Source organism: Microtus ochrogaster, chromosome 2, assembly GCF_000317375.1.
Source record: "Microtus ochrogaster isolate Prairie Vole_2 chromosome 2, MicOch1.0, whole genome shotgun sequence".
Classification (NCBI taxonomy): domain Eukaryota; kingdom Metazoa; phylum Chordata; class Mammalia; order Rodentia; family Cricetidae; genus Microtus; species Microtus ochrogaster.
The window spans coordinates 45551381-45563964 of NC_022010.1; the positions used below are offsets into that span (position 1 = coordinate 45551381).

At 34.8% G+C, this 12584-nt stretch overlaps 1 protein-coding gene across 1 annotated transcript in view; it reads right to left on the minus strand.

Moving 5' to 3' along the window:
- Positions 1-12577, minus strand: part of LOC101994530 (olfactory receptor 4C15-like) — a 14644-nt gene extending 2067 nt beyond the window's left edge. The window contains exon 1 of the mRNA XM_013351281.1: positions 11844-12577. Within this exon, the coding sequence (XP_013206735.1) occupies positions 11844-12577 (734 nt within the window). The remainder of the gene's footprint in view (positions 1-11843) is intronic.
- Positions 12578-12584: the final 7 nt, after the last annotated feature.

Sequence of the window (12584 nt, forward strand, 5' to 3'; positions counted from 1 at the left end):
AAAACTTTTTCATAAAGGACTTAACTGTCCATCTCCAAGTCACTGTAAAAGAAGTCAAATTAAAAATGTGAAAATGTTGCTGATAGTCAAATGCCTTAAACGTTGTAGGTATAATTTATTATCTTGAAAACATATCTGCGTCATGGTAAGCTCCTCCATAGAAATTAAGGGAATATTCCAGATCTTGAGTTGATTTTCCCTCTTACAACTTTAAAGGCCATTTGTTCTCTCTCTTGTCTATACAGCTGAAATTTGTTAGAAATAGTATTTTAGTGTGTGAATATTGATTGGTTTTTACATGCATACATATAAATATACATACAGACATTACAATTTTTTTAAAAATTTGTGAGTAAAAATGATGCTGCTATATTGAAAGTAAAAACTGTGGCAATCTTAATGACAATAATTAAAATAGAACAGAAAAATTTTACTTTCAATAGCTACACAATTCATTAGATATGGAGATCTTGAGTTGGTGCTTATTTAGAATTTTCACTCCTATGTTTAAGTATCTTTTGTATGAAAACATACTCTGCAAGCTGTAAAAAGGGAAATGTAAACAATAGACCACAAAACATTTTTCTAAAATGGTGTGCTGCCTGAAAGATATGCTACAGCAGTGGTGGCACAAAGCTTGTGGAAGACACCAACCAACAACTGATTTGACTTGAACCCCATTCCATGAGATAAAACCCATGCTGACACTGCTTAGGGAAACAAAGAACAAGTCAGCCTCAAACATTTTATCTACAATGGTGGCTGCTTACAAGATATGCCAGGACAATGGTGGCACAAAGCTTGTGGGAGAAATCAACCAATAAAAGATTTGACTTAAAGCCCACTGCATGAGATGGAACCCATTTCCAATATTGCTTAGGTGACCAGGAACCAGTGACTATATAGTGCAGAGACCTAGGGTAAATCTAAATAATACTAGTCTGGTGTGGGAGGTCCATCTGTCTGTGTGTTGCTTTTCTTGGTTAATGAATGAAAAAACTGCCTTGGCCTGTTAATAGGGCAGCACTTAGGTAGGCAGCGAAGATGGAAATGAATGCTGGGAGTAAGAAGGGTGGACTTAGGGAGAAGCCATAGAGCTGCCAGAAACAGACCCTGGGAATTTTACCCGGTAAGCCTCAGCCTCATGGCAATACACAGATTAATAGAAATGGGTTAAATTAATATGTAAGGGTTAGCCAATAAGAAGCCAGAGCTAATGGGCCAATCAATGATTTAATGAATACAGTTTCTGTGTTGTTATTTTGGGGTTAAGTTAGCTGGGCGGCTGGGATAAACAAGCTGATCCCCCTTGCAACACTAGTTAAGTGAATTTTTAAATGTAAATTTTGCTACTCATAGTATATAAATAGTACCTTATTCAGCTATCAGAAGAGAAGATTCCTCTTACAGCAGATGGGAACAAATACAGTGATCCACAGACACACATGAAGCAGGGAGTAGGAAACCTTGGAAGATTCTGCCCTAATTGGATGTCTCCATCAAATCCATCCCTTCGTAGCTAAGGGTTACATGAAAAAAAGAAGCAGAAAGAATGTAAGGACCAGAGGAAAAAGAAACCTTTAAATCCACATGAACAAAGATCATATGAACTCAGAGTCTGAAGCATAATACGCAAGGACTGCATGGGTCCGCACCAGGTCCTCTAGACATATATTATGACTTCCATTTTATTTTATTATTCCTAGAAAAACTAAAAACTAAAAATAAATTAATGGAAAGATCTTTCTAGGAGGCAAGGATGGAAGGAGTTTGCACTATAACAATAGTTATTTTAGCACTGTGGACACTTTAATAATTATTGATCATGAAGTACTGTTCTTTGATTTCTTCATGTAACATTTTAGTCACTGAATAAAACACCAAATGTGGTAATAAAATATCTAAAAAGAGAAATAATATGAGACCAAGTTTTATAGAACTCTCACAAGAATAGATGGTTATGAAGTGAAAGATGTATAATTTTGTTGAACACAGTAGGCTGCAGACAATACCTAAAAATAAATCATTTTATCAAAAATTATTTTTTTTATTAAAGCACATGATATGCTTACTTTGCTTCCCTAAGTACATCTGTGAAAAAATTGAAGATAGCCTTCTTGTCATTCATTTTTAGCCATGGTTTTCTGTTTGTTTCCATTTCTTCTTTCCACATCTAAGGGACTGAAGGAAATCAGCTCTGGCAGTGGGGGTGGAGGATGTTATCTCTGCTTCTGGTGTGGTGTATTCACCATGGTTGCTAAAAAAGCAATCATAAACTCAGATTCTAAATATCTTCCTCTCACTGCAACTGACATTTAAAGAGGTTTCCCTTTATGCCATGAGTCTGTGAGACTCATTTTTAGTTCTCCCAGGGTTTGTAAATATTCAGGTCCCTTGATAGTCAATGATGCAATTTTGTAAAACTTTCTACCTGTATCCACGCTTATAATATTTATAAGTATATCTACTATTAGTATAGTTTTTGTAATTTGGAGAGGGTTTCATTTGATAATAATTTCACATACCATCATATTCAGAAAAGAGTAGATTGTCTACAATGAATGGAATTCAATGTTTCTGTGCATAAACTAAGCAAAAGGTCTTGTGTCAGAAAAATCTGTCTTTAAGGAAAATGTTCATTGTTTTGTTAAATACTATTAAAGACTGCTCAGTTAAGTATATTTTAGTACTTTTATAGACAGTAAAGTATAATTATGTTATGTATAAACACATGTGAAACACAAAATATTAGAAAACCTTTTTAATCTCAAAGAATTCTTGTGCTTTATACTTACTTATTTTTCACAGTTCTACATACTTACCCAAAGAAATATGATCACATTGGCCACCAATATTTCCTCCTTCACTTCCCTTTAATGCCACCATCTTCTCATTATCATCATTTCCCCCTGATATTTATACTTATTATTGACCACTGAGTTTGATAAGGGAGGCTTCTGTGAGCATGGTTGGAGCTTGTTTCCTAGACCATGGGCACCTTACCCAAGGGTACATATGGGAAGAAAATACTATGAACTTGGCATATAACTCCAACTATCGATAACTTTTCCAGGAGGAGTAGGGCTTCATGATATGATCTTAAATCAGTGATAGACTGTCCTAAGGCCGAATTTCAAATTAGTCATGCCTTGGTGTCCACAGAGATGTTTGTTAATGATAGTAATGTCTATACTATGTCTATCAAACAACTTCTTATAGCATAAGTCTCCATCCTCTAGGAATAAGCGTATTACAGTTAAACACTAGAAAATGTTTCAGTCAAACACAAGAGACATTAGGTGGAAGCACATGGGAGGAGTAGCGGGAGGCAACAGAGAATATGTTGGAGAAAGTAAATGGAAGAGGAAAATAGTGTAATTATGTTATTAAGAAATTTAAAAAACACAACAGAAGCAATAAAAAAGAAAAGAAAAAAGAAAATGGGGCAGAATATTAAAAGCTACTTAAAATTTTTTCAGATCTGTTCTTGGTTCTAGAACCTTTAGGTTATCAAATGTTTCCAAAAATATATAATCTCAGATTTAACAGCTATTGGTTCTAACAGCAATATGTATTATTGTAGTCTAGAGGGCATTGTTGTTGCCTCACAAAGGCTTCCTGGAGAGAGCACTGAGTACAATAGGAGATTCCAAGGAAAACAAAGGCCTACATTTACCTAAAAATTAAGTACATCATAGCTTCCTTTTCATGTTATAATTAAGATGTTGATTTGTGTTAAGCAAAACAGTGTCATTTTATTTTCAATATAACAATTTCCAAAGTTTGTTTTAAAGCATTCACAGAAGTGTATAGCAGACTGAAGTTTTACTATTTATTACAAGGGATATAATTTCAAATCGATTAAAAGATAATTGACCTGACACAAGTTCCATTTGAATTGAACCTTGTAATAGTAAAATCATAGTAGTTGAAAATTAAGTTAAATATAAATAAAATCTCGTATTTAGATTATACAACTATATTCAAGTTTTCTTCACAATCTTGCTACTGAATGCAGAGTAAAGCAGAATCAAGTGAATCCATATGAATGATATGATTGGATCTTCTGTTCTATTTTACGTTCATCTGAAATTACATCAAACTCAAGGGTGTAAGGGTGAGGTAGTAAGTGATCAGTCTTACACTGGATAATTATACTTCTCCTACACCATTGCCAATGCTCACAGAACCATATGGGAGAAAAAGGGGGAAATGTATTAGCCAGGGAATAGGAAGAAGGGCACTGAAATTTCTCCTAGGCTTGATGTAGCCATTACTGTGGTTATTACAAAAAATAAATTCCAGGTCTAAATGTAGAGATCATTTCCAGGACCCTATCATATTGAGAAAGTATTCGCCCTTGAAGTCCCTAGGAGATGAAAAAAATATTCTTTGCTGAGAATCTGGCCACTAGTAGATTACCCATGACCTAGTAGCTGGCACCATATACGTGTGCAAAAGGACAATGAGTGCATATGAATTCAGCTGATTTTCAAAAAGGAAGAGACTTGTCATGTTAGGTAGGGCATGTGATAGTTGATATTGGAGAAATTTGAAGAGAGGAATAAATATAGAAAAGATCGTGTTTAATTGTATACATGTATGTACGTATAGAATCTTCATAAAAAAATAAAAATGTGTTAAAATTAGGACAAATACAATGATCATTGACTAGAAAAGAATCATTCACTTCTTTTTCTCAAATAGGCAAAAAATAGCTTTAAGTGTGATATAGACAAACTAAGAGACTGATCAAATCTATGCTGTATTTTCTCCTTTATTGTCTTTAAGGTATCAGGTCATATGTTGAAGCCATTGATCCAGATGGATTGAAGTTTTCTGAAAAATTTAGTGAAGAGTTCTAGATTCATTTTTTCCATATGACTATTATATTATACCAACATCATTTGTTGAAGGCACTATATTTTCTTCAATTGTTGGCTTATGACAAACATCAGTTAGTTGTAATATAATAAGTTTATATGTAGATATTCAAATCTATCCAGTTATCTATATGTCTTGTTTTCATGCCAGTACTATAAATTTTATTATTATATCTGTGTAGAATAATTTGAAATCTGGATGCTGATACCTTAATCCACACTTTTATTGGTTTTGTTATCTAGAGTATTTGTCATAAGAAGCATAACAGTTTTTTTTTTCAGTTCCTCTGAAAAAATTATGAGTATTTTGATAGGAACTGCATTGAATATGTAAATGGATGAAATTAACAAAAATCATCCTAAGTGAAGTAACCCAGATCCAAAAAGACCAATGTGGTCTATATTCTCTTGTAAGGGAATGTTAGCGTTAATCTTTCAATAGGCATGCTAAATCTGTATAACCACAATAGTTAGGCACAGAGTGATAGAGTAAGAGACTATTGGGAAAGTAAGGTCATTTAGAATATAGAGAATATATAAATATGGAGAGATGGGATGGAATGGATATGAGGCCTAAATGAAGAAAGGAAGAGGAAGGGGGAGTAAGGGAAAGAATATGTAATTGTAGAATCTTTATACAAGTTAAGTTTTCTCAGTGATCACATGCTTTACATCATCAAAACAGTAAAAGTTTAAGAAAACAATTTGGATTAACAAGAAAAAATTCTTATCAGATTTTTAAGCATTGTGATAAATGCTCACAATATTTACCTATACCTCATCTGGGAGTAAATCCTCAAGGCCTAATCATTTATGCCAAATGGATCTTACTCATATTTCGAATTTGGAAAATTAGGATATGTACATGTGCCAATTAACAGATACTCAGGTTTCTTAATAACTCAGGTATTCCTTATAGTTCTCAAGAACAAGGAGTTGTGAAGCATGTCCGCAACTCCTTGAAAACACAACTTCAAAAGATAAAAATTGGGAAATTATGCCCTCAATCTCCACATAGTGCCTTAAACCATGCTCTTTTTATCCTAAATTACATGAATGTGAATTTCTGTGAGCAATTTGCAATGGATAGATTTTGGCATGATTGCATCAGAGTTACCTTTGCTAAAGCAAAATGCAAAGACTCTTGCATGGATTGCAAAAAGAACCTGACCCTGTTTAATATAGCGTTGAGGGTATGTTTGCAATATTTCATAGGATAATGAACCTCAGTGGCTGCCAAAACATCTGGTCTGGTGTGTGCAGCAGAAGAATGCCAGCCTGATGACTCAGTTAATACTGAGGCCTCCCAGAGGAATTGGAGTGAAATTGTTGAATCTTCATTCCTGATGCTCTTATGTCATCATACCACTGTCTGAGAAGGAAAGGAAGATCTCAGTGAGGGTTGGTGATTACAAGTTTTCCCATAGAACTGCTACAAAAATTTCTGGACCTCAGTGAGTCCTATTTACTTTGGAATTAGCCAAATAATGTTGACTGTGTGTCTATTCATGGATCTACAACATATCTTGGGGCACAGAATTTAACTTTGTCAGTAAGGTGTTCAATCTGCTGTTGAAATAAATGACCTTAGATCTGGGACCTCAGAAATTTTCCCTTTAGGGGAAAGAGACTTGTTAAGGTTTTCCTAAGACATCATGAATTTGTGAAACTAATTCTTAGTTCCCTGTAGGCCCATATTTCTATATGGTATGGCAGCCAGGTTGTAAAGCCATAGTCAGTATCTGAAGTGGCCACATAACCTTCCAGACAGGCTGTCACTAACCTAAGGAAAAGTCAGGATGTTGTTTTGCTCTTTTCTTTGTAATTTGAAGGATGCCTGAAAAGAATTGCTAATTCAGCCTACTTGACAGAGCTAGCATACTGGCCAGGAAAACATAACAGAAAGCACAGGTAGTTGTGGACATGACTGAAAAAAAATGATAATCTCATTGGACGCTGAAAAATGCTTTGTCAAAACTGAATATCCATTATGATAAAGGTGTTAGAAGGATCAGGGATACAGGAAAAATATCTAAACATAATAAAAGCAATATAAGCCAAGCAGACAGTCAACATCAAGTTAAATAAAGAGAAGCACAAATCTATTTCACTATTTCACTAAAGTCAGGAACAAGGCAAGGCTATACAGTCTCTCCATATCTATTCAATGTAGTTCTTGAAGTTCTAGATAGATCAATAAGACAACAAAAGGACATCAAGAGGTCTCAAATTGAGAAGGAAGAAGTCAAACATTCTCTATTTGCAGATGATATAATAGTATACATTAATGACACCAAAATCTCTGTCAGGAAAGACCTACAGCTGATAAATACCTTCAGTAATGTGGAAGGATACAAGATCAACTCAAAAAAATCAGTAGCCCCCTAATACAAATGAAAGCTGAGAAAGAAATCAGAGAAACATCACCTTTCACAGTAGCCACAAACAACATAAAATATCTTGGTGTAACACTAAACAAAAAAGTGAAATCCCTATTTGACAAGAACTTTAAGACTTTGAAGAAAGAAATTGAAAAAGATATCAGAAAATGGAAAAATCTCCCATGCTCTTGGATAGATAGGATCAACATAAAAATATGAATTCCTATAAAAAGCAAATTCAATGCAATTAGCATCAAATCCGAACACAATTCTTCACAAACCTCTAGAGAACAATACTTAATTTCATATGAAAATCTAATAACTAAGAATAGCCAAAACAATCTTTCACAAAAAGGAATTTCTGGAGGCATCACTATCCCTGACATTAAAGCTCTATTATAGAGTTACATTAATAAAAAGAGTGTGGCATTGGCATAAAAACAGGTTGACAAATGGAATCAAATTTAAGACTAGAAAATCAATCAATGAACGACTGATTTTTGATAAAGAAGCTAAAATTATATAATGGAAAAAAACCAGTATTTTATGTTGGACAAAGGAGACGCTTATTCATTCCGGCCACTCAGAATTGAAATAACCACACAGAAACAGTATTAATTAAATCACTGCTTGGCCCATTAGCTCTAACTTCTTATTATCTAACTCTTACAAATTAATTTAAACCATCTCCATTAGTCTGTATATCACCACAAGGACGGGCCTACCAGCAAAATTTCAGCACATCTATCTCTGGTACCAGTTCCATGGCGTCTACTGACTGCCCTCCTTTCTCCTAGCATTCAGTCCAATTATACCTGCCTACATAAGTTTTGCCCTATCAACAGGCCAAGGCAGTTTCTTTATTCATTAATGGCAATCATGGCACACAGAGGGGATTCCCACATCACCTCCCCTTTTCTGTTTAAATAGAAAAGAAGGTTTTAACTTTAACATAATAAAATTGCATATAACAAAACAGGTATCAAGCAAGAATTACAGTAACAATATTTTTATTTACTTTATTTTTTATTAACTAAGGAAAACTATAACTATCTATCTATTCTTCAACTCCATCAGAGACTCCAGAAGAATATAATATTACCTAAATAATAAGAGGAAGTGCATTGCAAGCAACTTCCAAAATTCTAGAATTAACAGAGACATCTTGCTACCTGGACAGTCACCCAAAGTTCTTCTGTACTGTTGTGGCATCCATCCTCAGTCCACAGACCCATAGTATCCAGCAAACTTTTTCATGAAGCAGGAAATTTCAAAAACAGTTCCACCAATACTGGCTGTTTGTCTATCACATTTTTCTGTGTCCTGCAGAATGTCTCATAGTCTCTTTCATGAAGCAGGAACCTCAAAGGATCACCTCACCTTTAGACAAGTTCAGCAGTCATTTTACTGTGGGTTCTGCATGACCAGATTTTACAGTATACCATGAAGCAGCCAAATTATTCTCTTGATGTAGCTTGGTGCTGCGAGGAGCAGATGTGTCTTATTGTCAAAACGAAGTCCTAAGTTCCTAAAACACTTTAAACGTCATATTCTGGAGGGTTCTGAAATATTTGAAGAATACCTAAAACTGAAATATATCTCTATATACCTATAAAACCCAACTAATATGACTATAATTTTGACTATTATAAATGACTCTCTATTAAGTTATATTTATTAAATATAGATTGCATTTTTAAATGAGCTGTACAAATACAATACCTTAGTCAAGGGCAGAAATAAACATATAACAACATATTATGATAGTATTGTCAACCCATAACTGTATCCTCTCTGCTCTCCAATCTTCTGGATCATCTTATCATCAACTAGTTCAGCTGGTTTTTCTACTATATACAAATGTGTGAATGAAATTCTCCATCTTGCCTAGTCCCATTAGACAGGTTTCTTTCCACCTGCCAGTCCCATAGCTGCTTATAAGATAACAACTCAAAGCCTCAATATTAATTGTAATTGTCTGGCCTTTGGCTTAGGCACGTTAATGACTAGCTCTCACAATTAAATTAACTGATTTCTGCTAATCTGTGTATTGCTACATGTCTGTGGCTTACCAGAGATGATCTGGCATAGTACTCCTTCATTGACTACATGGTGTCTCCCTGAATCCACCTTTTTTTCTCTCTGTATCCTTGTTTGGATTTCCTGCCTGGCTTTCTTCTGCCTGGCCATTGGATGAAACAGCTTTAATTCATCAACGGATGAGAGAGTTACATATTCACAGCATAAGAAGGACATCTTGCTCAGTCAGTATAGCATGAGACATTCAAACTCAGGGTCCTGGGTTTGAGCCTCACATCGGGTGCCAGATGATGCATGAACTCACAGAGTTATAAAAAAGCAATTTATTAAGAGGTGTAATAAAAGAACAAAGTCACATATATAGAGTAATGCTGAAGCCGCTGCCAATATCATGCTAAATCTTCACTCCTCCTAAAGCCTCCAGCTATGTCAAGCCAAACAAGAGCACAAGAGTTAACATACATTCCTCTCATGCTTATCAGTCCTCACATAGCCCCAAGACCATGCTTGAAGGGCAATACTCAATGCTATTGGCAGAATGAATTCCCACAATACATATGGATTTAAGAGCAGTTCCTTTCATATGCACAAATGGGAATTTATTTACTGGACAATAAACAAGTTACTTTTATGTATACAGTATCCCAAATTGGTAACTGTTCACACAGAAAAAAAAATTATTGTTCTCCAATGGAGTGTCACTGGTATGAAAAGGGTACTTGAGTGCAGATCCCTTGACCAGAAATATAAGTCCAACACAAATGAACTCAAAGGTATTTTTTGGAGGCTTTTCATCTCATAATGCTTTGTTGGGGCTTTTAGCCTTAAAAAAAATCTTTGTGGTGTTTATTTATATGTTATGGTTTCCAGTTTTGTGTTTTTATATCATTCCTTTGTATGCAAATGGAAAAACAATACAGTCTCACACATCCTTTGCAGGACCATGCACTTCGGCTCTGGTAATTAAAAATAAGAAGACATAAACACAGCAAGAGCATTTAGTTATCATGCCCATAAAGTCATTGCACTTGGTTATAAAGGGAAAATGTGTAATTAAATTAAATTCCTGCACATTCTACTTGACATCTTGACTTTGTAAACCCACAACCATGAAGTGACATAATATATCTTAACTTTATTTATCTTTTGATAACTATTTGAATGCAATCAATTTCATATATATATATATACATACATACATACACACAAAGAATCTCTAAATCACTAAAAAATTGAAATTTATTTTTCTTTTTAACTTATTACTCTTTTTAAAGTTTTTTATTCTTTTTAATGGTGATTAAATGTCAAGATCCTCTGGATTCTATCACTTCTTTCTTGGTCTTGCTAGAAAGTGATGTCCAATACCTGCCACTGTTTGACCTAGAAGACAAGATACCTTATGGATATTTTTATATGAAATCTGGTCATTGAAATTATTGACTGGGGACAGGGACATTATACAAAAGAAAAACTTACTCATTTTTTTCTATGAAACATGAAGGTACCCAACTTAAAATAGAGTCAAATGATGCTGAAAGACCTAGATTTAAGGCTCTGATTTAATCTCACTCTCAAGGTTCTGGGGTCTTACAGCATGACTCAGAACCCATTTCTTCTTGGAAAAGTTTTATGTGTTTCTTTCCTAATTTCAGGGACACATTTATTTTACTTTATCATCATTTTTTCTTTAGATGAAATATAGTGGTAATGACACTATAATTGTTAAATTTTTCAAACTATTTTTAGATGACTAAGAATATGAACTTGAACTGGTTTAGTATTCATGAAGCAACACTAAGTGGCCAATTTAAAGTGAATATATAATCTAGGAAAGAGATTTCTTACCCTCAGTATTGATATACTTTCTACCAAACAATATAATGTCTTTCTCTCTGAGTAAATAATGAGATGATTGTGTGAGTAAACTGGCTACTTTTTATTTACATTAACTGTTGTATATGTGACAATTTTTGCCTCGTTGTTCATGGAAGTAGATGAGTTTACATACATATGTGTTCATACATGTTTTGGGAATGGTGTTTGTGCCTATGCACATGAATGTAGAGATGAAAAAGGGCATTGTATATGTACATCTTCTGCTCTCTACCCTATCTCCTTGTCAAAATCTAGACTAAACCTTGAACTTGCTATTCTTCAGATAAAATAGCTGTCTACCAACCTGATGACTGGAATCTGCACTTCAACACTGTTGTATTAAAAGTATACTACCATGCCTGACATCTTACCTGGGTGGTGGGGCTGAGCTCAGGTGTTCTTGGCAGCACACCAAATGCTCACACTGGCAAAATCTTCTCTCCAGCACCATAAAAATGTTTTTTAGTATTTATCAGAAACTACTATCAGTGTTTTCCAAATTTTGCTGATGGAATTCTTCATTTCTTTATTCCTGAATGTGTAAACCATTGGATTGAGCAATGGTGTCAGGACATTTGCAAATATAAGTGTGTTTTTCTCAAAGGAGAACGGTGATGAAGGTCGTGCATATACTAATATGCATGGGACAAAGAACAAAACAACAACTATAATATGGGATCCACAGGTGGAGAGAGCTTTACGTCGTCCTTCAGAACTGTGGGCTCTCAGAGAAAACAAGATAACACCATAGGAGACAAGTAATAAGGAGAAGATAATGATGCAGATAGAACCACTATTGGCAAATACCAAAATAACAAAAATGTGTGTGTCAGTGCAAGCAAGCTTCAGTAATGGGAATAAGTCACACATGTAATGATCAATGATATTAGGTCCACAAAAGGGTAACTTCAAGGTGAAAACAATTTGTATAATAGAATGCAAGAATCCCCCAATCCATGCTACCCCAACCAAAAGAACACAGAGCCTTCGGTTCATGATGGAAGAATAGTGTAAGGGCTTGCAAATGGCCACATAACGGTCATAAGCCATAACCGACAGGATAATCACCTCTACAGCAGTAAAAAAGTGTATAGCAAATAGTTGTGCCATGCAGCCTTCAAAGGAGATGGTCTTCCTTTCATAGAAGAAGCCTACGATCATCATGGGTGTTACAGCAGTAGAAGTGCAGGCATCTAGTAATGACAGAAATACCAAGAAGAAGTACATGGGTGCGCCCAACAGTGCAGGGCTGTAGATAATTGCTGCCGCAGTTATCACATTGCCACCAATAGTTGCAAAGTAGACTAGCAAAAACACAACAAACAGTATTTTCTCAACTTTTGTGTTCTGAGATAGCCCCAGGAGTATGAATTCATTAATAAAGCTCTGGTTTTGCATGATTCTC